This window comes from Equus caballus, chromosome 25 (genome assembly GCF_041296265.1).
Source record: "Equus caballus isolate H_3958 breed thoroughbred chromosome 25, TB-T2T, whole genome shotgun sequence".
Taxonomy (NCBI): domain Eukaryota; kingdom Metazoa; phylum Chordata; class Mammalia; order Perissodactyla; family Equidae; genus Equus; species Equus caballus.
In genome coordinates this window covers 42,400,055-42,425,768 of record NC_091708.1, presented here as the reverse complement: position 1 = coordinate 42,425,768, position 25,714 = coordinate 42,400,055, and the positions used below count along the sequence as shown (strand labels likewise).

The 25,714-nt window shown below is 50.9% G+C and overlaps 1 protein-coding gene across 32 annotated transcripts in view; it reads left to right on the top strand.

Annotated features, from left to right (window-relative positions):
* Window positions 1–25,714, top strand: part of RAPGEF1 (Rap guanine nucleotide exchange factor 1) — a 142,039-nt gene that overhangs the window by 87,724 nt on the left and 28,601 nt on the right. For 15 of the 32 annotated variants that reach the window (XM_070251969.1, XM_070251961.1, XM_070251965.1 and 12 more), the window contains 6 exons: window positions 6,300–6,388; window positions 7,136–7,288; window positions 7,770–7,893; window positions 8,374–8,557; window positions 9,699–10,199; window positions 15,867–16,069. In XM_070251969.1, coding sequence (XP_070108070.1) covers window positions 6,300–6,388; window positions 7,136–7,288; window positions 7,770–7,893; window positions 8,374–8,557; window positions 9,699–10,199; window positions 15,867–16,069 — 1,254 coding nt within the window. Of the gene's footprint in view, window positions 1–6,299; window positions 6,389–7,135; window positions 7,289–7,769; window positions 7,894–8,373; window positions 8,558–9,698; window positions 10,200–15,866; window positions 16,070–18,751; window positions 18,911–25,714 lie in introns of all 32 variants that reach the window. The other 17 variants (XM_070251957.1, XM_023629177.2, XM_070251955.1 and 14 more) reach the window with 2 other exon arrangements.

Sequence of the window (25,714 nt, the reverse complement as noted above, 5' to 3'; positions counted from 1 at the left end):
CAATTTAATGATTTTTAGTATATTCGCAGAGTTGTGCAACCATCAGCACAATCAATCATAGAATATTTTCATCCCCTCAGAAAGTAACCCCGTACCCTTTATACTCTCCCCATATTCCTCCCCTCATTTCTTCCTATCCCCCTGGACTTACACAGCCACCAGTCTACTTTCTGTCTCTATAGATATGCCTATTTTGGACATTTCATATAAATGGAATTATATATTATGTGGCCTTTTGTGACTGGCTCTTGTCGCTTAGCCTAATTCTATCAGAGTTCATCCATGTTGTAGCATGTATTGGTACATCATTTCTTTTTATTGCAAAATTATAGTCTGTTGTGTGCATGTACCACATATTATTTATTCATGGACATCTGAGTTGTTTCCACCTTTTGGCACTTATGAGTAGTGCTGCTGTGAACACTCATACACGAGCTTTTGTATGGATGTACGTTTTCGTTTCTCTCGGGTACACACCTAGGAGTGCAGCTGCTGGGTCATAGAGTAGTAGCTCTATGTTTGGTCTTCTGACAAGCTGCCAGGCTACTTTCTAAGGCACCTCCATCATTTTACATCCCCACCAGCAGTGTGTGAGAGTTCCAGTTTTTCTGCATCCTCGCCAGCACTTCTTGTTATCTGTCTTTTTGGTATAGCCATCCTAGTGGGTATCTCATTGTGGTTTTGATTTGTGTTTCCCTAATGGCTAATGATATTGGACATCTTTTGATGTTGAGCCATTTGTATATCTTCTGTGAAGAAATGTCTATTCAAATCCTTTGCCCGTTTTTTAAAGGGGTTGTCTTTTTATTATTGAGTTACAAGTCATCGTGTCCGTTCTTACCACGGAACTGGAATCAGCCGTTCCTTTAGGGAGCCCTGATTCCCTTTATTGGGAAGTGGTGTTTGGAGACCGCACTGAGGACAAAGGTTCCTCATTGCGACCAGCTGGTCACGTGTTTAGTTTCTTTGAGACAGAGCACATCTTGAATTTATACAAGTACTTCGAATTCACATTCAGGACCACTGGGTTTCTACTTAACCTCATCAAACTTACATCTTAATTTTCTTCCTCCCACGTCGTAAATCCCAGTTTTCAACAACATACGTAATGACTCATTTGCTTTTTCTCACAATACAAACACAACAGTCTCTGAATAACACCACCAACTACCTCCGTCAATATGATTATTAAAAAATTATTAAAGATGTTTCAGAGTTATTTTTGACCTTCAGGTTATCTGTCGTTTCACAGTCATTTGAAATAGTTCGTCTTTGTGTGGCTACACGGTTAGGTTCATCTTATTCATCGTGTATTTGAGTACTTACTATCTGCAGTGGTTCAAGTATTCCACTGCTTTAAAGAGGAGGAGGAGAGGAAGGAAGAGAGAGAAAAAAACAATGAGTTATGTGTAGCAGAAATTTTTCCGATAGGAATTGTGTGGGATATACTTTTAAGTCAAAAAAATCATCACACTTCTATTTTAGTTTCATACATTCAGGGTTTGGAAGTGTTTTTGTTGTTGTTGTTTTTTAAAACAATAGGGTGGTTTAAAGTAAATATCTGTCTTTCCTCTAATAACCCCTCCCCAACCTATTTTCTGAGCAGTAAAAAATTAAGTATTTTTACTTAAAATATTTTAAGTATTTTTTTCTAATAAATCTGCTCAATGAAGCGCTACCCCAAACACTTACTGCTTTTTCATTCTCAAGGACTTTAGGGTGTAGAAACGCCCCCATCCAAGCCAGGAGAGACAGCGGCAGCATCTCCCGCCCGGCCCACGAGTGCTTTCTCATCCCGGCCGCTCTGCTTAGTTACAAAGGTCAGGAGGAGGTTTTTCAACATCTGTAAGCTTCTTTAGGGCCTTTCTTTGAGGGGTGACTCTTGCCAGCTTTTGTTGTTTGAGTTGTAGTGTCTTGTCCCAACTATATTGTTTTATTATCTTGGACACAAAGGTGCCCAGTTTTTACGTGGTGCCCCTTCCCCATACAGACCTGGCCCAGCACTGCTTCTCTGTCGGTCTCTTCAGCACCCCATCCCCGGGTAGAATTTGAGATGGCTGCCTTGTGACTGGGAGCAAACCCCCAGGAGTGACTTCAGGAGTCACTCGCCACCCTAGTCCACTTCTGCATCTTACCTGCCTAGCACTCTGCCTCTTCTTGATTGTGTATGAGAAGGAAGACACTTCTGCTCTGTTGCTGCTTCACACCCACTTTGGATGTGGGCAGGGAAGGTCCCTTTTTGGGGGGGGCCAGCCTGGTGGTGCAGCAAAGTTCACATGTTCCGCTTCAGCGGCCTGGGGGTCGCTGGTTCAGATCCTGGGTGTGGGCCACACACCACTTATCAAGTCATGCTATGGCAGGCGTCCCACATATAAAGTAGGGGAAGATGGGCATGCATGTTAGCTCAGGGCCAGTCTTCTTCAGCAAAAAATAGGAGGATTGGCGGCAAATGTTAGCTCAGGGCTAATCTTCCCCAAAAAAATCACACCAGACACACCTGTGATTTTATTATGCCACTTCAGTTCCAGGAGACGCCCCACTGGCCTATATTCTGTGTACTTAGTGAAGAACGTGTCATGGAACAGCTAACCAGTAAAGGGGCTATGCTGTGGCCATAAGTATATGTCTCCCTGGGCTCCGGTCCCTGAACCCAGGAGAGTCACAGGGCCAGAAAGTGATAGAAGATAGACAGAGACAGGCTGGGATGGGGCATGAGCAGGAGCAGCAGGCCACAGGCTGTAGAATGTGCACTTTTTAGTTAAAGTCTGTTTTCCCTCTGTGAACCCAGAGGACATCAGCCATGGTGTGGCCCTTGAGGACCTTTGTGGCAGGGGCAGCATGGCAGTGAGAGTTATGACATCGGTGTTGCCTGTAGGCACCTCGTAGGGAGCCCTGCCTGTGTCCCCTCCGCGAGGCAGGGGTCTTAGTGCCAAGGAGAAGACGAGCACGGATGGGACTGTTCCTTACATGAGCACCAGAGCTGTACTTGGACTTGTTGAAGGTCATTTAAGATAGAAGCATCTCCATGATCACTTTCAATATGAGTAAAATGAATGTGGAAATAAAGTATTATGTATTTAGAAAGGTACTTTTCCAAATACCTTTTTGGCTTTTGGAAACTGCTTTCTGGTGAATGGCAGTTGTCTAGTCTGCGGTCACGAGCAGTGAACACGTACTCTGGTGCTGTCTTTCTCAGTCTTTCCTGACCTGTGCCTCAAGAGGATTGAAAAGTCTGACGTCCGTTTCAGAAATTCTGCCTTCAGTAGGAGGAGTGGAGCTCTCACCAAGTTACAGATGGGCAGCTCTGAATGCGGTTGGGGTGTTGGCCTGGTAGCCGGGTACGTGCACCTACTGAGGGTTCTCTCCCGTCTCTGATAGTGAAGGCAAGTTGAGACTGAAGGCCTCTGGCCAGTCTGTTTGGGGTGGAAGGCTGGTGGTGAATACACGCCACTGCCCGCCCCTTTTCCACCCTCCTCAAGCCTAGGCTGGCGCACTGGCGGGAGGGAGCATTGCTGCCAGCGTGACGGCATCTTGGAATTCGGGTGCACACTTGCACACGTGTGCCTGTCATTCCCTGGTTCTCTTGCTATCATTCATTAGTTGAGTTCACACGGCTGCCTCTCTAGAAAGATGACATTCTAATTTTAATTGCTCATGAACCAATGAAGAATTAGTAGAATTTTTTCCTATGTCAGCAAATGCAAGTATGCAGAGCTCTCTCTGTTCCTTTTGCCCTGCTTGTGAAGAAGAGTGACCGTGAATGTGGGGCTGCCAGGGCACTTTGCTCTGGTCCTCTGACTCCCTCTGAAGCCACGATGCTCTCCTGTGTGGCTGGTGATGTGTTTTGAGGACAGCTGCCTTTCCTGTCCTCCTCCAGGCCATAGGGGGCGGGGGCTGCCTCCTTACTGCTTGCTGTCTCTTGGCATTACCTAGTCTCTCATCTCACCTTCTTATCTTGTCTGTAATCATCAACTACGTAGCTATTCCTTAAGTATTTGTGGTATTTTATTTAATTTCTAAATTGTGATAACAGGAAAGTACTAAGCTTCTCCTTTCTCCTTCCAGTACTTGATTCTTAGAGATCTTGCTTCTCCACGCTTCTCTGAGAATAAGCATCGGGTATTAGAGTGGTGTGACGCTGAATCTGGTTATATGGAGGATGCCATTAGGTTTTTGGTTTTTTTTTTAATTAGTGTTTCAGAAGTAATACATGTTCATTGTAGAAAATTTAGAAAAAGCAGAGAAACAAAAACAAGAAAATAACAGGTGTTTCATAGCCGTATTTTTTCTATACATGTATTGAGTATTTAATTATGGAATATTGAATAGTGTAATTTTCTCTATTACATATAATGCTGTGACGACCATCCCTTGTGGCTTAATTTTTGCACACATCCATGACATTTTCCTTGGGCTAAATTACCATGAAAAGAAATACTTAGGGGCCGGCCCAGTGGTGCAGTAGTTAAGAGCGCACGTTCCACTTCTGCAGCCTGGGGTTTGCCAGTTCAGATCCCGCGTGCGGACATGGCACCACTTGGCAAAAGCCATGCTGTGGTAGGCGTCCCACATATAAAGTAGAGGAAGATGGGCATGGAAGTTAGCTCAGGGCCAGTCTTCCTCAGCAAAAAGAGGAGGATTGGCAGCAGTTAGCTTAGGGCCAATCTTCCTCAAGAAAAAAAAGAAATGCTTAAGGGTTTTGATATATACTGATAAGTCATCCTCTACAAAGGCTGTCCAAAGCATTACTCTGATCCACCATGTCTGGAAGTTTCTATTTTATTACCATCAAAGCTGGAGAATCTCTAATGATTATTGACCATAGGTGTTTACATTTGTAAATTTCTTCTTTGATATTTCTTTTGATATATTCATCTTTTTTCTAGTTTTCGTGTTTTTGAAAGAATCCTTGCTCCAGGAAGGATATTAACTCTTTGTCTTGTCACATACGCTGTGATTCCTGTCTGTGGTGTTTTGAGTTTGGAGAGGCTTTGAAGTCTGATTTAGGGACACGGTGCTGTATTACCCAATTGCATCCTTTGCTGCCCGCTCTGTAACTTTAGAAATAGACATTCATGCTGGAAGCACAAGTAGGTCCTACCAGATGTTCATCAGTAGGAGAGTGGATAAAGGATTTGTGGATTTCTCCATACATCGAAATACAACTCAGCAAACAAGGAGCACCTCATGCACACAGAAACTTGGATGTTTCTCCTGAGCAAGAGAAGGTGACACATCACAGACGGAGAGGAGAGGAGTGGTTGTGTAGGGCTGGAGGGCTGGGGAACATGAGGAGGGACCACTAATGGCTGCAGAGTATCTTTTGGAGGTGATGAAAAGTCCTAGAATTCATTGTGTTGTTGGTTGCACAACTCTGTGAACGGACTAAAAATCATTGAATTGTACACTTTAAATGGCTGGATTTATGGCATGTGAATTATATATCCATAAAGCTGTAAAGAGAAAGATGGACACAAAAGGGTATATACGGTATGGTTCCATTGATATCAAGTTCTAGGCAAAAATGATCTAAGAAGTAGAAGTAAAAACGTGTTTGGGGTGGGACAGATTGATTGGAGAGAGTGGTGGAATGTTCTGTGTTTTTTAAATGGTGCTTATACGGGTATATGCGATCATCAAAACTCATCAAACTGAGGGAAAATGCGTTCTAATTGAAAAAAACAAGTAGGCCCTGATCTCTTCTCTTTTTTTTTGGTCTATTTAAAAAAATACTTTGTGAAGTCACTTCTCTACTGGGTAATATGCCCCTAACTTTCTGTTCATTGACCAAGATCCCAGCCAGTCATCTCAGGATGTCAGCTGCCGCCACACCCATGGCCCACTCACTTTGGGAAACCACCTTCCCCGGAGCCAGAGGTGTGTGACTGTTAGTAGGCGGTGTCCTGCACATTGTGTGATGGCTGAGGAGAACTGAAGGCTAGTTCTTCCCCCACAACTGACTGGGAATCTGTTCTACTGAGGATTTAATTTGTGTGATGAATTTAGTCATTTTGAGACAACAGGGTTTGCCATTTCCGCCTTCTAAGAGGAAGCACCTTTATGCATTTGAAACTTCACGACATTCTATGGAGGTATTTTTGGAGGGTAGGGGACATTTTTGGAAGTTTTACAGATTACCTAAGTCAAATTCTACTTGCATTTATGGTGTGTGGGAAATCTGTAGCTACAAAAATGAGGCTCTGTAGTGGAGGGCAGACAGCTGACCTACCTCATCGTGAACACTCAGCAGTGAGGAGCTTTCCTTGTGCCTCATGGCTTTTCTCTCGTGTGGGGTGCAGGAGCTGGTCAGACTTACCATCGAGAAGCAGGGGCATCCGTCTCCAACAAGCCCAGTGAAACCCAGTTCCCCAGCCTGCAAACCTGACGGGTGAGTGCTGACTAAACTCTCCAGTCACTGTGGTCACAGTGGGTCTACACTTGAGGAAGAATGGGAGCCACACTGGGCGGCCCACATCAGGTAGGCTCTTTGAGGCCCAGGTTCCCTTTTCAGTGAGTTCTGAGTGAGTCCTAGTTTTACTTTGAAGTGTGTGTGGCTCGCACACATTTTGAAGTGTTGCCTGGTGTTAAGGTCAATAGCCAACATGACTCTTTCTAAGGAGAGTGTGTCATTGTGCACGGTGACCCACACCTGCACTGCTGACTGACTTCCTTTCGTGAGTGGAAAGAATATTTTTTTTGAAAAGTTAGCTTTTGGGGATTTGACTTGAGAGCATTTCACTTTATCAAGAAAGTAAACTGAGGGCAATGTGGACTGTTTTAAGGCCTTGCAACAATTTCTGCTACAAGCCTGTAGTAAAAATATAAAACATAAATTTAGAGCATTTTAGAGAGCCTTAGATCATCTAGTCTAAGATTCCTTTACAGATGAGGAAACCGGGACTCAGAGTCAGGGGGGTTTCGCCAAGCTCCTGCTGTCTGTTGGTGATCCAGCTGGACTCGAAACCCCATCTCTGCCATAGAGCGCAGGGCACAGCGTCCAGTGCTCTGTGTCCAGGGCTTCTGCTCCTCGGCCCCCACCCCCATCATTTCCCTGCCCTGGTCACATTCTAACCATCTCAGGACCTGCGTGTGCTCTGTAACCTTCTGTAACCCCAAGTTCTTTTCAATTCTCCAGCCAGTCTGAGCTCCCCCTGACAGATCGAGAGATGGAGATTCTGAACAAGACAACCAGCATGTCGCAGTCAACTGAGCTACTCCCAGACTCCACGGATGAAGAGGTCGCCCCTCCCAAGCCCCCCTTACCTGGCATTCGGGTGGTTGATAATAGGTAATTTCCTGTTTTGCTAGTGCCATCTTCTATGACATGATTTGATGAATGGATGGGTGGAATGAGCCAAAAACAAGACACTGCCCTTAGGGTGAGAACTTGGAGCCCAGTCTCTTACCCTTTAGAAGCCTTGGAAGTTTGACCTTCCTTGGGAGGGGTGTCTCCGGCGCACATGAGCCCAGCCCAGAACCCTCCCTTGCCACACGCTCCGAGAACTCCCAACAGCTTGCCTTTTAGCCTCAGCAGAGTGAAAACTGGTATAATATATTATAGAAGGAAAGGAAAGGATTTCTCTGACTCTAGTTTTTTTGGCATTGATAGGTTGTATTTTGGCTAAAGGGGGTGGGATGGCAGTTGAAAGTGTGAAAAGTAGGTGTGAAGTGTCTAATAATGAAGGAACCCCACATTCTGTGCCCTAGTGTCTGTTTGGAGAGTTCTGTCTGGCTTGTTTGGTTTGATAGGATTTCTTGGTCTGTTTCAGCCCTCCACCAGCACTGCCACCGAAGAAAAGACAGTCGGCTCCATCCCCGACCCGAGTGGCCGTCGTGGCCCCCATGAGTCGAGCCACCAGTGGCTCCAGTTTGCCTGTTGGAATTAATAGGCAGGTAATGCAGCCCCTTCTGGAAAGGCAGAGGAAGACTTTGGGTTTGGGAATTTGACTCCTGAAGCTGAAAGAAACCCCGTGGTCTTCAGTCCCTGCTGTTAGTCATGACGAGAGGGTTCCTCTTAGAGGAGTTGAAGTTTCCTTAGTCATCCTTCTCTCTACAGGACGTGGTAGGAGTTCCCATATGGGGGTAGGGGTGGGGGTGAGGAGGCTGGCTGGGGCCAAAGGGGTATCTCCTGAGGACATCTGAGCCTGGCCCCAGGGCCCTCCCTTGCCTCACACTCTGAGCACTCCTAAAGGATTCTTTCTCAGAAGTCGCGATGTGGTGTTTTATTGCTTACGTCAAAGACAGGGATTTCCGACTGGTTTCTGAGCTTGGCAGTATTTCCTTCTCCAAGTATATGTACCAATTCCCTCTCCCCAGGTCTCTGCCACCATTTCTTAGAAGTGACTTGGATTTGTCTCTGTTTTTCCACACAAGGATTTTGACGTGGACTGTTACGCACAGAGGCGGCTGTCAGGAGGCAGCCACTCGTACGGCGGAGAGTCGCCCCGCCTGTCCCCCTGCAGCAGCATAGGCAAGCTCAGCAAGTCAGACGAGCAGCTGTCCTCTCTGGACAGGGACAGTGGGCAGTGCTCCCAGAACACAAGCTGTGAAACACTAGGTGAGCTGCGGGCATCTTTGTCAACACTCCATCTCGTCATTCCTGGGTGGCTCTTTGGGTCACACAGTGATGCCAAACATTGACTATGTGACCTTGGCCAAGTCATTCAAAATCTGAGCCTCAGTTTCCTCATCTACGAAGTGAAGATACCAATATCTGTCTCTCAAGGAGGTTGAAAGTTTAAATGAAATAACAATGTGAAACCACATAGGAGATATTAAAATGTGGCTGTTATTATGGGTAATCTGTCAGTGTGTGATTTGACTGCCTTTGGCAAAACTAAGAGCCGTCTGTGCTCAGAGCTAATAAATGAAGGGGGAGAGCCCCGACAACTTTGACAGAGTGGGAAGGCAAGTGAGCCACACCTGCTGACCTCGTCAGTGCTGATGGCGTGCGCGGCAGGCCAGAGGAAAGGCGGAAGGCAGTTTGGCAGGAGGCTTACAGAGCAGTACGCTGTTCGTGTCCCGTAAACTGCATACTTCACTTCTGAGTTTTATCTTAAGAACATACTCAGAGATTTATAGCAAGATTTCTGTCCAAGGATGTTAATCTCAGCATAATTAGGAGTAACGATAAGCTGGGAACAATCTAACTACTCAGTAATAGGAAATCAGACAGATTATAACACGTCCATTTGGTGGAATAATATGTACTCATAACAAATCAATTATGATACATTGATCAGTGGACAAAATCCAAGACCACTTATGCAGTATTTTCTCAATTTGGTTAAAAAAAAAAGAAAAGAATCCTATGGAAAAAGACTTTTAAGTCTTTACATTAAACTGTAAACAGAGATTAATAGTTAGATTATGGGATTGTGGTTGATTTTTATTTTCTTGATATGGTTTTTTGGGCCACATTTTCTACAGTGGTCGTGCATTTTTCTTTTTTTTAAGTAAGAAATTTAAAAAGTACAGAGAATAGGATACCAACAGCCATAGTCCCATCTGTTTTTAGTTTTATAAGCAGAGAGAAGAATGGAGAATATAAAATAAAGCAAGAGCCTGTAGAGATGAGATGGGAGACAAGTTTTTGTCGCACTGTAATGAGCGGGATTGGGTGATGGAAGTATGGCGGGATCGTGTCTTTCTGTGGGATCTCGTGGCTGACAAGTCTGTTTGTCCTGTTGTGAATGCAGATCATTATGATCCTGACTACGAATTCCTTCAGCAAGACCTCTCCAACGCAGACCAGATACCTCAGCAGGTGGCCTGTAACCTTAGCCCGTTGCCGGAGTCCTTGGGGGAGTCTGGGTCTCCATTTCTCGGCCATTCTTTCCAGTTGCCTCTGGGCAGCTGTCCCCAGCCGGAGGGACCCTTAGCCCTGGGGCAGCAGACAGACACGCCGCCTGCTCTCCCTGAGAAGAAGCGCAGGAGCGCCGCCTCCCAGACCGCGGACAGCTCTGGCTGCAGGGTGTCCTACGAGCGGCACCCCTCACAGTACGACAACATCTCCGAGGACGACCTGCAGAACCCAGCCTCGGGCCAGTCCGTCCCCTTCTCGTCCTTTGCTGCTATTCTCCCCTTTCAGCAAGGAGGCTCCTCAGCCTCGGTCGAATTTGTGGGTGATTTCACTGTTCCTGAGTCAACAGGTGACCCAGAAAAACCGCCTCCTCTACCAGAGAAGAAAAACAAACACAGTAAGCTTTTGTTGAGCTGTTGTTAGGAAACCCATTTTGCAACCTAAAATGGTGACATGTTTTATTTAAGCATTAGACCCGAATCAAACTGGTGGCCTCATAATCTCATGAAAGCTAAGACCACAGGTGTGCAGACGCTTCTGGGAGCCTTGTTCTGTCAATACTGGTGATCGTTTTTAAAGCTGGCCTGGTAAGCTGACCTCTCCTTACAGTCTCCATACAATCTTGGGCCTGCTCTCCACAGAGCCCGAGTGTTTGGCCTCTTGTAGAGGGCAGTCTATTGACCTTCTGGCCTGGACACTTGATGACAAAGAGAAACAAGTGTCACGGCATTCAGGACAGGGTTACGGCCACGTCTGGGTAAAGCAGGGTGGACATTCGAATTTCTGTAGAGCCTCCTGCACCCATGGAGAGAGTTTCTGAGGACCCCTGAAAGTGTGGAGGGTGGCTGTTCAGAGAGATCCCTGCTACCAGGGTCTGTCTGTCTTCTGTTTGCAGACACTGGAATGTCACTTAATGACTTGGCATCTGACATTGCCTGGTTGGAGTTGCTGAGGACACTTATTGGACCAATATTTTAACATATGTTGTTATTAGGACCCAGAAGTACAGCTGAAATTTTGGATTTTTGTATTTTGAATATTTTGCAACTGCAACTTTGCCATCCAATTCCTAAGTAGAGTTCTACTGGAAATTATTTCTTCTGCTAGCTCCCCTAATGGCCCCACGTGGCCTGTCTTCTCTCCCTGCCCGCCCTCTCCCTGCTTCACTTACACAGTTCTGCTCGGGTTTTCTCTGGCAGACCGGCTGTCACCATTTGGATGTGTGTGTGGCCACATCAGCCCCACAGCACCAGCATTCCCTGGCCTCAATTGAAGCATCCAGCAGAGAAATTCCATGAACCAGAAATTGCATCTCCATTCCAAATTCCCAAATGAGAGCATCTGATTGGTCCTGCCTCGAGTGGGCCCTGCTCTGAAAGAGGGGGAGATCTGGCCTGGTTAACGCAGCAGGGGTGGCCCCAGGGGCCAGCTGGGCAGCCATGGGAGGAGGTGGCCACCAAGGCTGTAATATGTTTCCCAGCTTCTCACTGGGTGTTGCCCTGCTTGTGTAGTGGCCTTGGTGGTGTGGTCCCCCAGCTGGAGGGAGAGCTGGCTCTGTAGGGCTAATGATGTCATTCCCATCTGTCGTGTAAGTTGGCTCGTTAGAAACCAGGGCGCTAGTGGCAGGAGCTGCAAGCAGCAGTGCCAGGCACGTTTCCTCCTGCGCCTCTCCCTCAACACAGGCAGGCGTCTAGAGAGCTGTTGGCCTCTCCCCTCCACCTGCCTTACCTTGACTTCAGCACTGTGCTGGGCTGGCCTCACACCTTTCCTTTCCATTCTTAGGAATCCTCTGAACCCAGAACGCAGGGCGGAATTGCATCTGTGCAAATGCAAAAAATGCATCCCTGGCCGTGGAACCAGGGGCCTCACCCTTCCAGCTTTTAGAACAGATGTGGGCAGCAGTCTTCATGCTGGGGCTGCAGAGAAGGAAAGGGAGAGGTGTCCATTGTTTCCTTTCAAACAGCCTCAAGTCTCCAGTGGCTGAAAATATTTCCTGTTAATTCAGGCATCCATTTTTAGGCTCTCTCTCATCCATCTGTGTCTGTAGTGCTTGCGTGCGAGTGCTGAGAGTGTAAGGTGTGGCGTGTCCTGGGCTGAAGTTTCACGCCTCTCTCTTATTTAGCCCTTCCAACCTGGCCAGGCAGGCATTACTAGCTCCCATTTCATAGATGAAGAAACTGGAGCTCAAAGGAACTAAGCCTTTGCCCAAGATCAGCAAGCAAGTGGGTGGCAGATCTGGGCTGTAGACCCAGGCCTGTGTTTTCCCAGCTCCCAAGATCAGAAGGAAGGCATCTGGCACTCCTTCGTTGAGATTTTATCTGGTTCTCAGTAGTGACCACTGTGCAGGTGGTGGTCTTTTCTGTGCCCTGTGAAAGGGCCCCAAACTCGAGGCTCCCTGAGGGAACCCTCAGTGAGTTCCAGTCTCTGACCCCATGGGAACTTCGAGGGAAAGGAGATAATCATCATCCATTATTTGGCTTGCTGGACAAAGCTCATACACGCACAGTCCCAGTGTCATAGAGTGTCCTTGTTCTTTGGGTTGCTTTGACGTCCTGAGGATCCCAGCCCCTCTTTCTGAGGGAAGCTCCACAAGCCCTTGTGCCAGACAAGCTTCCTGATTGCTGGCTGTCCACAGTCACGGGTGCCCTCTAGAGCGCCAGCCTGCCCAGCATTCCCGTGATGCCGGCCACTCTAGGCTCTGAATGCTTGTACTGCGCTGCCTTTGAAATGGACTGGGGCTTCTTGTTTCCAGAAGGTTGTGACCATCACTGCTGTTTCTCTGTGCTTGGTTATCGGGTCTCTAAAAGGACTTCAGTATCAGGAGTTCATGGCCTGTTGAAGCTTCCCATTTGGGTCAGGCGGAGGCAGCTGTGCTCGGTCGTTTTAGGGAGCAGTTGGGAGACATCTGGGTCACCTTCCTAGGCTTGCATCTTCCTCTGGAACCTAGTGGTGCTGCTTGTGCAGCACTAACGAACAAGCGTTGGGGGCTCCAGGGGAACCGTGAGTGCGCTTTCCTTTGAGCAGCAGCTCCAGCCCATCTGATGGGGGAAACCATCCTCTCCTGCCTGCCTTTCCTGCCAGCCGAGTTCCGCTCAGTGCTTGTTGGAGCTAAGACGTTCTTATTATTCTTTTACATAAAGAAAGTGACTTTGAGCCGCCTCCTTCAGTGAAGGGTGCCTGAAAGACACACCAGGAGAAAGGCATTTCCTATTTACCTGAACCCCAAATGTGCAGAGAAGAGCGAGATCATCTCCCTACCTTGTGACTGCCTTCCTCAGTGAAGTGTCTGTGTCCTTCTTTAATTTTCTGGCTGGTTTAGGTCTCCAGTTAAGCATCTGACTTTGTGGTTATTTGAAAATACAAAATTAAGCCTTGCAGAATTGTCCTTGCCACTTTTTCTTGGTGTCTGAATCTCAGCTCCACCTAGCAGGTGCTCATGGCATTTGTGACGTGACCCAAGGGGAAAGCACCACTCAGGATGGTCACGTAGATCCTGGCCACACCTGCACCTGCCACACACGACCTTAAGTTCCTTTGCTTTCAAACCCAGGGCTTTTTCTTTCCGCTCTCATCGTCACTTCAGCTTCCTCTTAGTGCATGTGTAGCAACCGTGTCAGTACAGTCCTGGTTCCTAACCCAGGTGTCAAGGGGCATGGCAGTGCCTTTCCCTCCAAGCATCGGCACATCCTTGTATTTAGGGATGTCCTAACACCTGGGAGCCTCCTCCGTTCCCTAACGAAGGGGAAAGGTGGTCCGGGGTTTCAGGCCTGCCTTTACCCAGACTTTGCCCTAGGGAGTGTCAAGTGCGGGGTCCAGTCCACAGGGGTAGATGGGGATTAGAGAAAGGGTTTCTCCTCCAACCCAGCCCTCACAGGTTCACAAGGACACCAGATGACTGAGCACAGTCAGCTCCAAACTGTCGCTTCTCATAGCACCCTCGGGAGGCTTCACAAGGGCCTGACTCTGTAGATGGGGCTTGGATCACTACCCTCCAAAAGTCAGGAAGAAAGTGTTTACTGACACCCCCATGTGAGAGCTGAGGGCTCCTCACCTGCCTCTGGAGTGCGTGCCTGCAAGGATGAGGTCACTGAGACGTGATAGCCGAGCCCTTTGTTCTCTGACTTCTCACCTCCCTGGGCGGGTGAGGTCTCTGCTGTTGTCTGCTGCTGAGGTCTCTTTGTCAGTGATCCCACACTGCACCGATGTGGGAGCCTGCCAGTGGGCGGGCCGCGTAGGTGCAGGCAGCTCCGCCTGGAGGCAGCAGCTTAGCATCAGATGGCAGCGATGGCAAAGGCTGGGGTTTCTGAAGGATTTAGGGCAGGTTTAGGATTTCTGGGGTTTAGGGTGGAGGGGATGCAGAAGTTTGAATTGGAGTACTCTCCCCATTTGTCCTTCTCCCAGGGTGTTCTGTAGCCTTTCAGCTGGAAGGGGAGAGTGAGTATAGTGGCTGTTATTTCGTGCATACCCAGTTAGGGCTTTACGAGACACATCCTGGGGGCTGTAGCCTGGTTTAGCAAGTCACTAGGTGGGGACAGATGCTGAGGGACTTGTGTTCATTCATTCCTTCATTCATTCACAAATACAGATATTTGTGAACTCCTCCTGTGTGTCAGGCACTAATGCTACATCAGCCGACAGGACAGACGTGGTCCCTGTCCTCCTGGAGCTTCACCTCTTGAGTAAGAGGCAGTAAATCCTGTTGCGTCTGCTCTGAAAATATGTCCTGAACCAAACCATTCTCCCCACGCCCACCCTATCCCACTGCGACCTTTCACCTGAACAGCCACAGCGGCCCCAGAATTGTCTTCTCAAGGCAGAGCAGTTCTAGGTGCAGCCCGCGAGGGGGCCCTTCCGTGGGTTCCCACCAGTTCCGCATCAAGCCTGCTTCCTCGCCTCATGCACACAGCCCCCTGGCACCTCCCAGGTATCACCTCGCCTCCTTTCACTCCCCCTTGCCAGCTGTGCTCTGCCCACCCGGCCCCCCATCCAGGCCTTGGGCCTTTGCTGACCCATAGCTTCGTGTGGAAGACTCTTTCCCCGGTCCTCACACCATTCATCCGGATCCTAGAGAAGCACCCCATTGCCACCCCACTTCACTGTTCTCCACAGGAAGCCTTTCTCCCTGACGTCCACCCCACCTCGGGCTGTTTTCTGTCTCCCTAGGGAGTCAGCTCCACGTCGCAGGGGGTTCTCCCTGAGTCAGTGCCTTACACACAGTAGGTGTTCAGTAAAGATCAGATGAGTGAAGAAAGCCCACAGGTAGTTCCTGACACACCATGGGAAAAACCAAAAAGGAAGGGAATGGCGGCCGAGGGAGCTGCCAGGCCAGGACCGCTCTCGAGGAGCCTTCGCGGCAGTCGCTGCTCAGCTGAGCTGTGGAGGAGGGAGCCGGGCCCAGCAGGGCTGAGGGAAGAGTAGCAGGAACAGCCTATGCAGAAATCCCTGTGGGTGTTCCAGGAACGGAAAGGGCACAGCAGAGCTGGAGCTGAGAGGAACAGGAAGTGGTGCGTTGGGATCGTCCAGCTGTGGCAAACCCCGTGAGCCCCACAGAGGCCTGTGTCCCTCGAGTGTGCCTGGAAACCCCCGAGGGCTTTTTGGCAAGGGAGTGAAGTGCCCCAACAAGCATTTTTTAAAATAGACGTTATTTCTTAGAGCAGTTTTAGGTTCACAGCAGCACTGAGCGGAAAGTACAGGGAGTTCCCGTGTATCCTGCCCCCACACATGCACGGCCCCCCACTGTCACCTCCCCGACCAGAGGTGCTTCATCTGGTATGGTCGCTGGACCTACGTTGATGCCTCACGTTCACCCAGAGTCCGTAACTTACATAGGCTTCTCTGTGGGGGTCATGCAGTCGATGAGTTCTGACACGTTTATCCACCATTGTGGCGTCACCCAGAAGGGCTTCACTGCCCCAGTGTGCTTTCTCTGGAGCTCAGCCAGGCCGCTGGGAGGGGAAGGGGAGGCGGATTCTCTTCCACGGCGGCCCCCACCCAGACCCGCTCCAGCTCTCTCCCCAGCACCAGAAGGCGAGGGGCTGCCACCCACCCACTCTCTGTTCTGCAGTGCTGGCCTACATGCAGCTGCTCGAGGACTACTCGGAGCCGCAGCCCTCCATGTTCTACCAGACGCCGCAGAACGAGCACATCTACCAGCAGAAGAACAAGCTCCTCATGGAGGTGTACGGCTTCAACGACTCCTTCAGCAGCGGAGACGCCCTGCAGGACCTGGCGCCACCGCCTGCTCTGCCCCCCAAGCAGCGGCAGCTGGTAAGCGGGCCCCTCCCAGGTCTCCCTCTGTCCTGCCAACCGGGACCAGAGCTTCCCATCCTGACAGGTCTCCAGGAACTAGATCCCTCCTGGAGGCAGGTTCAACCGTCTGTTCTTCCGGGCCGGGGCCCTGGGCTGGTGTTGACGCACCATATCCCGCGTGGGTGCCCTCACTTCCTCCTGACATGCTCACGTGCAGCCTGTTGCCTGCTCTGCCATCTCCCCACCTTGGGGAGATGCCTTTCTTTTCCAGAGCAGCCCCATGCAGCTGGGACTGGCTTGTACTCAGAATGTTTGCTTTCTCTGCTGACAGTCTCTTGTGTTTTTTTCTCTCTTCTTTGGCTCCAATATAGACCTCCCAGAAAGGAGGGACTCAATCAAAGCCCAGGCCAGGGTCTGTGTGTGGCCATCTGGGACTGGATTTACATAATGGGTCTGACTGTGCAGAGGGACGTACAGCCCACCCTGGCCAGGGACAGTCCCGGGAAAACAAGTCCTACTGAAGCAGGATGGCTTTAAACAAAGCCACTTTGTGTTTCAGCCATGGCACCCTTCCTCCTTTAAAAAAAAACACCTCTTGGGTAAGGACTCCACGTAGGTAAGGAAGCCCCAGTCAGCACAGAAGGCAGGCTGTCCTGCCGTGAGCAGCCTGTGAGAACCCGGGCCCAGGCCGGGGGGCAGGCGGGTGTGCCTGCTGCGGCCCTCTGAACCGCCTTCTCTGCCACCAGGGGACTGACCAGGTGGACTCTGGTCAGGTTTCAGAATCCAAGCACCCCATCCAGCCATGCTCTCCAGGCAGAGAACACCCCAGAAGGAGATTCTTGACTTTTTCAGAGCTGCATGTGCTGTTTTGCTCATATACTAGCCAATCTGGCAGCATTTTAACCAGAGAGGGGGCCAGTGTGGCTCTCTGGGCCATCTTGTACCCATTGCAAGAGGACACGAAGGTGCTGCTCTGACTTTCCTGGGAGGCAGCTGCCAACTAGAGGACAAGGGTCCCTGGGTTACTCCTCGTAGCCGCCTGGGGCTCGGCAGTCCTGTGATTGGCCCTCAGGTGTGATGCCTGGCCCCAGGAATCCCCGAGCCTTCCTGCATTCAGTGGACTTAGGGGCTGACCAGGCAGAACCACAGCCAGCCTCTTGGGAGGCAATCTGGTCTAGCAGAGCAGAGGCCGAGCACGGAGCTGGGGGGCCAGGGTTTTAGTCCTGCCACCAGCTAACCATGTCTCACCCATTGCATTCAGAGTCCGAGTTCTTCCCCTGCCCCATGTGCCCTACAAACACCTGAATATGCCCGAATAGGAGTCTGAATTGGTCTGAAAATATTTCAGAAAGTGATCTTCACCACAGAAATACGAATGCCCACCCCGGGGACCCCTAACCTAAAATATGTGGTTAAACATCTGAGCCAGATTTTGTTGAGGTTTGAAATATTCTCAGCCCCTCCCGCCAGGATCCACAGGTGCCCCTTGCCCATCCTTGGGCATCTTCTCTGTAGCGTGGGGTCCACAGGCTTCAGAGTATTGGAGGACAGGTCCCTAATGAGCACACTGGAATCAGAGCCTGTCTGGGCTCTGGCCAGGCAGTCTGGCTGGGCAGTGGTCAGGGGAGCCCCAGGAGGGGCCTGCCAGGGAGCCCCTGGAGTTGGGCAAACACCCTATTGAACACCTGTAGGCAGTGGGGCTTTCACACAATCCTCACATTTTAAGTAAACTGAAGCTGAGAGAGCTGGAGGAGTTACTCAAAGCCCACTGCTAGAAGCGGGAGATTTTTGGGACCAGGCTGGTGGTATCGTGGTTAAGTTCACACACTCCACTTCACTGGCCCAGGATTCATGGATTTGGATCCAGGGCATGGACCTACACGCTGCTCATCAGGCCATGCTGTGGCAGCATCCCACATACAAAATAGAGGCAGATGGGCACAGATGTTTGCTCAGGGCCAATCTTCCTCACCAAAAAAAAAAGAAGAAGTGGAAGATTTGGGGACCAAGCCTAACTCTGACTGAAGCCCAGGCATACCACATGACATGTCCTGTGCTGGCTGCTTGGCATACCCTCTCTCAAATGCAGGTGAAGAGTTATCCCATTTTACAGACAAAAATGGGCGTAATAATTACTCATACCTGTTGGCCCATGTACACTGTCCTAGGCGTGGTTCTACGTTCTTCACATGTATACAGCCCTACACAAAAGTGTCCCCATTTTACAGATGAGAAACCTGACGCACAGGGAGCTTTAAGTAATGCCCAAGGCCAGACAGGTCACAAATGGCAGGGCCCAGCTTCACACCAGGCAGCCTGGCTCCTGGTCTGCACTCTACTGAAGCGTGAATAACTGTGCGGTCTGCTCCCCAAAGGGGGGGAACTTGAGGCCCTAAATAAACCCAGGTCTGCCTGGCTCCAAGCCTGCTTGGCCTCCTTCCACCTTACCACCCTTCCAGTGGACACAGTTGTATGAAAGCTAACTTTTTAAATCTCATAGGGAAGTGAAGGAGGGCACCCCTCAGCCAGGTAGCCTTCAGCAGGCATCTTCGATCCCTGAACTGAGCCAGGAAGCCACCCACCCCCCGCGAGTGTCCGAGCAGAATTAGGCAGCAGCCTGTTTGGCCTTTGCCTGTACCTGCCTGACTGTTCTCTGCTTTTCTCCCTCCTGCCCTGTCTCCTCCTCATCCTTCTGTCCAGCAGGCCTCCTATGCTGCTTCTTCCTTCTCCTCTGTCTCCTACTGTGTCCAGCAAACTAAAGTGGCCTTCACCCCCGAGGACGGCAGTGCCGCTCAGGGCATCAGTGTGTCCGTCTCTAACTCCTTTCTCAGCCGGCACGGCAACTTACCTGTGTCCTCGGTGAGTCGCTCCCTGCCGTTCTTTACCTGGAACCTGGTGAAACGTGATCTTCATTTGTGGCCTGTGCCTCCCGACATGTGTGCTGCTGCCCACCGCTGACTCTGCCCTGCCGACCCCCGCGCCAGATGGGAAGGGTGCGCAGGGTGGGGTCTGTGGCCCCAGGGCCTGTGTCAGTTGGCGGGTGGGGCAGGGCTAGGGATGGGAAATGCTGGCAGCCACACTTGGAGCGTCATCATTCAGGCATAAACTGGAAGAGACGTTTTGGCCTTTTTATTCTGATCTCCCACTGGGCCTTGGGTCAGCCCTGTAAGTGTTCTGTGTTTAAAGAGGAGTGTTTTCCACATAGGAAGCAAGGCATGGGGAGCAGGCTTCACCAGGGCATGACAGAGTTTGAGTTTGAGGGCTGTATCAGTTACCTTTTGCTGTGTAACAAACCACCCCAAGACTTAGTGGCTTAAAACAACAGTAACCATTTGTTATTGCTTAGGACACAGGTTAGTAGGGTGGTGGTGCTGATCTGGGCCAGGCGTGGCTGGTGTGGGCTGTGCTTGCTCACATCTCGGGAGCCTCAGCTGGGGCGGTGGGCTGATTGGCCTGTGATCCGTAAGACCTGTCAGCTCCGTCGGACTGACCTGGGCTCGTTGATGTGGCAGCTGCAGGGTCCCAGGGAAGCCGGTGGAAGCATGCGAGGTGTCCTCAGGCCCAGGCTCAGCATTAGCACCGTCACTTCCACGGCGAGCTCTGGGTTAAGTCAGAGGCCAGCCCAGATCCCGGGAACAGGGAGGTAGACTCCGCCTCTTGGTGGAAATTGCTGCCACATCCCACTGCAAAGGGGCGTGGGTGCGGGAGGGGTGGACGCAGCCATTTGTGTGGACCGTTTACTTCTGAAACTGGGGGGACACAGTGCTGGGCTGTTGTCTTTTGCTGGAGTCTTCTGTCCAAGAACCTGAACCGCCACTGCGCTCCCTGTGCCCCGTTAAAATGAAATGAAACCGGGCTGCAGGGGACAAGCTCTGGCCCAGAGCCACGTTTGGTTCCTCTCAGATCGGTTTGTCCTTCTGCAATTCACTTCTCGTCCGCGGGCCTCACCTCCTTCCTTTGCCATTATGCTTCTACTTGCCTCTTATCCTCTGAAGTGAGGATTGAGTAAAGTCTTAGGAAACTGCCAGGCACATAGTAGACTGAGAAAGTTTATTATTGTTGCTCTTGCTCTTCAAGTTCTGGCTTCTGGTCTTGGTTCTGTTCTAATTCTGCACATGAGAACCTGGGCGAATGGCTTCTCCTCTGTGGACTCTCTTTCCCTCTGTACATGATGCGATGGACCTGGTGCCTTTTAGAGACCTGTCCAAGCTGGGGTTCCCAGTGTGGGCTCATTCGGCTACCGTGTTTGCCAGCTGTGCAGTGCCCAGGTTGAGACGGTCCTGCCTGTTGTGAGGACCCTGGGATGCATTCTTCCTTTGGGTGCTAGGGCCTAGCTTTTTAGAGCCCTCCGCAACCCTCAATGTGCCACAGAAAGACCAAACATCCCTCCCCTGGGCCCTGCCCTTGTGCACAGATGCCCTCTGTTTCCTCAGCCGGCACCTCTGGCAAGCTCCTTTCACAAATCTTACAAAACTGGGCCTTTAGACAAGCCTTGCTCTTGACTGTTTTTCCCTTGCATGAACAGAAAGTGTGAGTTATCCTAAGACTGTCTACAATATCCCTTTTGAGCAGTTTGGACTGCTCAATGAATTGGGCTGTTTGCTACAGAGTGAAAGAAAATTTGAGGGCATTTTAATTAAGCTTGGGTGTGAGTACATCATAGTTTTCATCCCTGAGACATGGAGGAGTCTTAAGGCACCTTGCAGCGGAAATATCGCGTCCTCGGCAGCAGAGGAGCCCACGGAGAGGGAGCTGATAAAGGTGCTTCACTTCATTAACAGGAAAGTCCCCCAGGCCTCGAGAACGTTTAGTAGTAGCCTAAATGTTTGGAACGTTTGGCATCTGGTATGCTGAAACCCCAGAGAAGTGATTTAGTGTGATTCCAACATATTCTTCATGTGTTCTCTGCTTGCATCCTAAGATGGGGCCCGGACCAAGGGCTGTGGACCGCTATCAGAGCAGCCCTTTGTTCCCAGACTTCTTCATTCCCTCACTCCTGGGCCTGTGGCATCGGTCCAACATGGAATCCTGAAAGGGTGCCGCTTAGGAATAGAGCAGTTGTCAAATCTGAAGACACCTCGTGTGGCTCCTGGCCCAGTGACCTGTTACCTCTGCCGGAAGATTCTAACCATTGGAAACCTCTTGCTAAGGGAATTTGGAGAGCAGTAACCTCACTGACCAGTTTAAATTGAAGGGGGCTCTCTTCCCGCGGTCCTGGTGGAAGACCCAGCGTCAGTAAGCACAGGGCTTCTCCTGTGTGGGTCAGGCAGCAAGAAGGATCCAGGGCAAGGAAGACCACCCATTATCCTTGAGAAGCACTTGCAATTCAGGAGGCGGAAGAGATGGACATACAAGAAACTCATGCTAAAGTGGGGTGTGAGGAAGGGCACAAGAGCTCCAGTCAGTGGAAGCCCCGCGGTGTGGAGCCGCAATGAGGGCAGGCAGAGGGAGGTGGTGCTTGAGCTGTGGCGTGAAGGGCCGTTAGGATTTCAGGGAGGTAAAGGTCAAGGAAAGCAAGGCAAAGGTGTTCCACACCGAGGGACCTGCCTGAGGATGGGGGCTAGAAAGCCTCACATGCATTCTGGAAGTTTTCCTCAAATGTAAGCACTCAAGGACAGAGGTCATGGGAGAGCCAGCTGAAGGGGAGTGACAATAGCCAGCCCTTCCACGTGTCCTCAGGATCAGCCACTTGCCCCTACACCTTAACTGAAACCAGCTACTTCCTGAGCTGCTCCCTCGGGGGCTCAGGCTGGGCTTTCATTGTTCCCCGCTGCCCACCGCTTGTCCCCAGCTGTGTTCCTACTCCTGTTCCTGGGTGGTGCCCACTCTCCTCTTTGCAGTCTTTGGCTGCATCTGCTTAGCTCTCATTCCACAGAAGTGTTAGCCCCTGGTCCACAGACTTCCCTTCCTTCCTGGCCTGTGCCGTAATCCTTCAGCTACACAGACCTGAGGGTGATGTCTGGGGCATTAAGGCTGGTTTCGTGGAAGAAGGTGTTTGGGGAAACGATGAGTGACTGGGGCAGGAAAGATGTGGGGAGCTGGGTGCAGCCTCCCCCGGGCCCAGGAGGCAGACTTAAGGTTCCTGTTCTGATTCTGCCAGGCCTCGTGATGTGTGAGAGCGCTGTAAGTGTCTGAGTGATAGGCCCTCCTGGAAACAGCTTTCTGACATGGTGCCGGGGTCCCTTGCCCTGTCCCCAGACTCTCCCTCAGTGGCTCGTACCCTCTGGCTGCCTGCCATGTTCTCACTGAGGCCCAGCCCGTGTTGGCTGCCCACCTTCCTCCTCCACGCCAGCTCCAGTCCCTCCGGCATCAGCCGTTCCCCCTCCACACTGAATTCCCCTCTGCATTTCCTTTTCCTGTCCTTTTTCTGGCTTGCATGTGCTCTGGTCTGAACCCAGTAGTGCGAATCTAGAAAGTTTTTTGGATTCATCCGTGTTCACTTTACCCTTAACCAAGTTATTATTGAGCATTGGTCCGTGACCATTGGGGTGGCCAGTGACCTTCAGGTATTGCAGTGCTGGTGTTACAAAAATGACCTTCCTCGGTCCCCCAAACTATTTTCTGGCACATCCTTTCTTTTTTTTTTTTTTCAGGAAGATTAGCCCTGAGCTAACTACTGCCAGTCCTCCTCTTTTTGCTGAGGAAGCCTGGCCCTGAGCTCACATCCATGCCCATCTTCCTCTATTTTATGTGTGGAACACCTACCACAACATGGTTTGCCAAGCAGTGCCATGTCCGCACCCGGGATCCGAACCGGCGAACCCTGGGCCGCTAAGAATCGGAATGTGCGAACTTAACCGCTGCGCCACCGGGCCAGCCCCATGGCACATCCTTTCTTGCTAACTGCAAGTTAGGGATATTTACTCTCACCAAGAGATCTATTCAGATGCTAGAAATTTGTCAAAATATTTCTTTTCTATCTTGGCTTCCAGAATGATTTCTGGATAAGTAAAACTGTTAGAAGACCCATGTTTTGAGAAGAACTTGAGAAATATTCATAATAACTGTCATTTGCTTTTTAAAAAAATCTTCAGGGCAAGAAAGTCAAGTGTATTATCTTGAGGACTTCTGTTTAAAGGGGGGTGACCTGTAAAGCAGCTGGTCCCCCATTCTGGACAGAGAGTGATTCTCTGAGATGTTGGACCCAGGCTTTCATACATCGGCACATATGCTCTCAACAGAGGGCCTGTGCTTCGTAGACTCTGGGCTTCTCTGCCACACCATCCCCTCACTGAAACAGCGAGGGCTGCTCCCTGGGACGCATGGTGGGTCCTGAGGGTCTGCTAGTACATCTGTCGCTCGCTCACTTTTTCTGCCCCCTCCTCAACCTCCTGGTCACCAACCAGCCCTGAGCAGCAACCATCACAGAAACCCTGGTGTTCTGACTGGTCTAAAGGCCAGACAGGAAAGGGGAGGGGAGAGGAGATGGAGAGAAAAGGAGAGACGATGGCGTACGGTGAGGGAAGTGGAGCAGAGGCCCATGGGGTGCTCACGCTGCTTGGCCCAGCGTGCTCTGTGTCCTCCAGTTGGAAAGATAAGTTCCCACCTTCCTTGCCTCTGTCCCTTGTTTCTGCCAGATCTCGTCTTATCTTTACAGCTTCCTGCTGTGGTTAGCGCTGCCCCATTCTGAGAGATGAGAGGGGTGTCCGTGGGCAGCACTGGTGGCCCAAGCACGGGGAGCTATTTCTTCAGACTGCATCTCTCCCGGTGGGGCTTTGCTCCAGGGGCCTGCCTGATGTTCCCGGGTTTCCTTCAGAGCAGCCCCTGGCGCTGTCAGCATCGGGAAGACCAGGGCCATGCTGCCATCGTGTGGGAGAGCGTCTGAGGGCCCTTCGGCACCCAGGTGTCGTGTGGGCGTTTCAGATTACTTGACCCTGAAGTCCTGGACTCTCAGACACTTCCCCATTCTTAGGGGCCTAACCGCAGAGTGTAGTCTACCAGTGCAAGTGCAGGTAGCTCTGGCCAGACTTGGGGCTCCCTGGGATTAGGAATTAGAGCCCCACCTGCCTAACACGTGACTGGCACCCAGTCGGTGTTCATACAGTGTTGCCCGGCCAAACCCCTCTTGTTATTTCTGTGATTGTTTCCACCATCCACTGAATTGCCCAAGTAAGAAATGAGGTGTCATCTTGTCTTTCCTCCCTCACCAGGTACAGACCACGTTTACACATGACACAGGCACACCCACTCACCAAGCCCTGCTGCACTTCCCCTCATGCGCCCTGAGCTGGTCCACTTCTCTCCAGCCCATCGCCGCTCCCTTCCTCCCCGCCCAGCATGGCCACTGTGGCTTCCTTCCTCGACTTCCTGCTGCCATGTCCCCTTCTCAGTGCTGGTCAGACTAAAGGGCCACCTTGTCACTGCGGTATCAATCCAGCATTGTCCCCGTTCTGAGGCCTTGCCGGCTGCTTCTGCCTAGCCATTCCTGTGCCCACTACCTGCATACCCTCCACTTCCTGCTGGCACCAGCTCGTCGTACTCTCCCACCTGCTTTCTTCTCTCTTCTGACACCACCTTTCCTGGCTTCCCCTGTCTCCTTCCCCACCATGTTTTCTCCTTACTTGCTGTGTGGACCTGAGCATACCGTCCCCAGCTCACTAGGCCTCCATTCCTTCATCTCTCCAATGGGGGCATGCATTCGTTGTGAGGACTAACAGGACAGTGCAGGGAAAGCGTGTAATGTACAAGACACACCCAGCATTTAGGCAGCAGGGAGGCATAGTAATGGTGTTTATCATCACATCGGGAGCTTGTTGCTTTCTTTCCTTTGTGATGCTCAGGTTCCTTTTCTCGAGGTTGTCAGTCCTCTGAGGGCGGGGGCTGAGCTTTTACGCGCTTGCTGCCTTGCTGCATGGCTCAGGGTGAGACAGCAAGTGGCAGGTGCTCTGTGACACGGAACTGACCAGGAACGTCTTGATTCACCCAAAAGCAGCGAGCAGTGACCAGAGAGGCCTCTAGCTCTCTCCCTCCACCCCGCCATCACATCTGTCTTTCCCTGCTTCCCAGCATTTCATCAGAGCAGCCTGAGGCTGAGTGTCACATGATAGCCTCTCTGTTCCCACAAGTCAACACACTGGTCCCAAGCTGTGGCCAAAAACCTGATTTCTTCCTCATTTTCTTTCTTTGCTGACCCGGAGGTCTGGCTGCTGGCTGTCTGGCCCAAGAGTTTCACAAGTAGTTCCTGTCTGCTGGGCCCTTGAAATACAGTTTGACCCCTTGGGTATTTTTACCCTGTGTTTTTCCAGCCTTCCTGAAAGACCCAGGGTGCTTGCGCAGTTAGTACTGCCTCTGAAGGATGAAGTCCGGATTCAGTCCACTCTGAGCCTTGACCCAGCCTTGTGGAAGTAGCTTCATGCAGACCAGCGCACTGTCCAGGTTTTTAAGACCCTCAGGGGAGAGTGTAGAGCCCACCTTTGCCTAAAGGTCCAGCCCTGGAGGAGACAGTTCCCACCTGAGCCCAGGAGGGAGCCTGCCTTGCCTGCGGTAGACAGCAGGGGCCATGCCAGGACGCAGGACTGGTCACAGCCCAACAGCTGGACCAGGGCTTGGAGATCCTCCCCTTGGGGGCTCACAAAAGCAATCACTCTGACTCAGCCATTTCTGCACCTCATTCTAAAGGCTTCCTGACTCTTGTTTTGTTGATGCTCATGGCATTTTGGATGG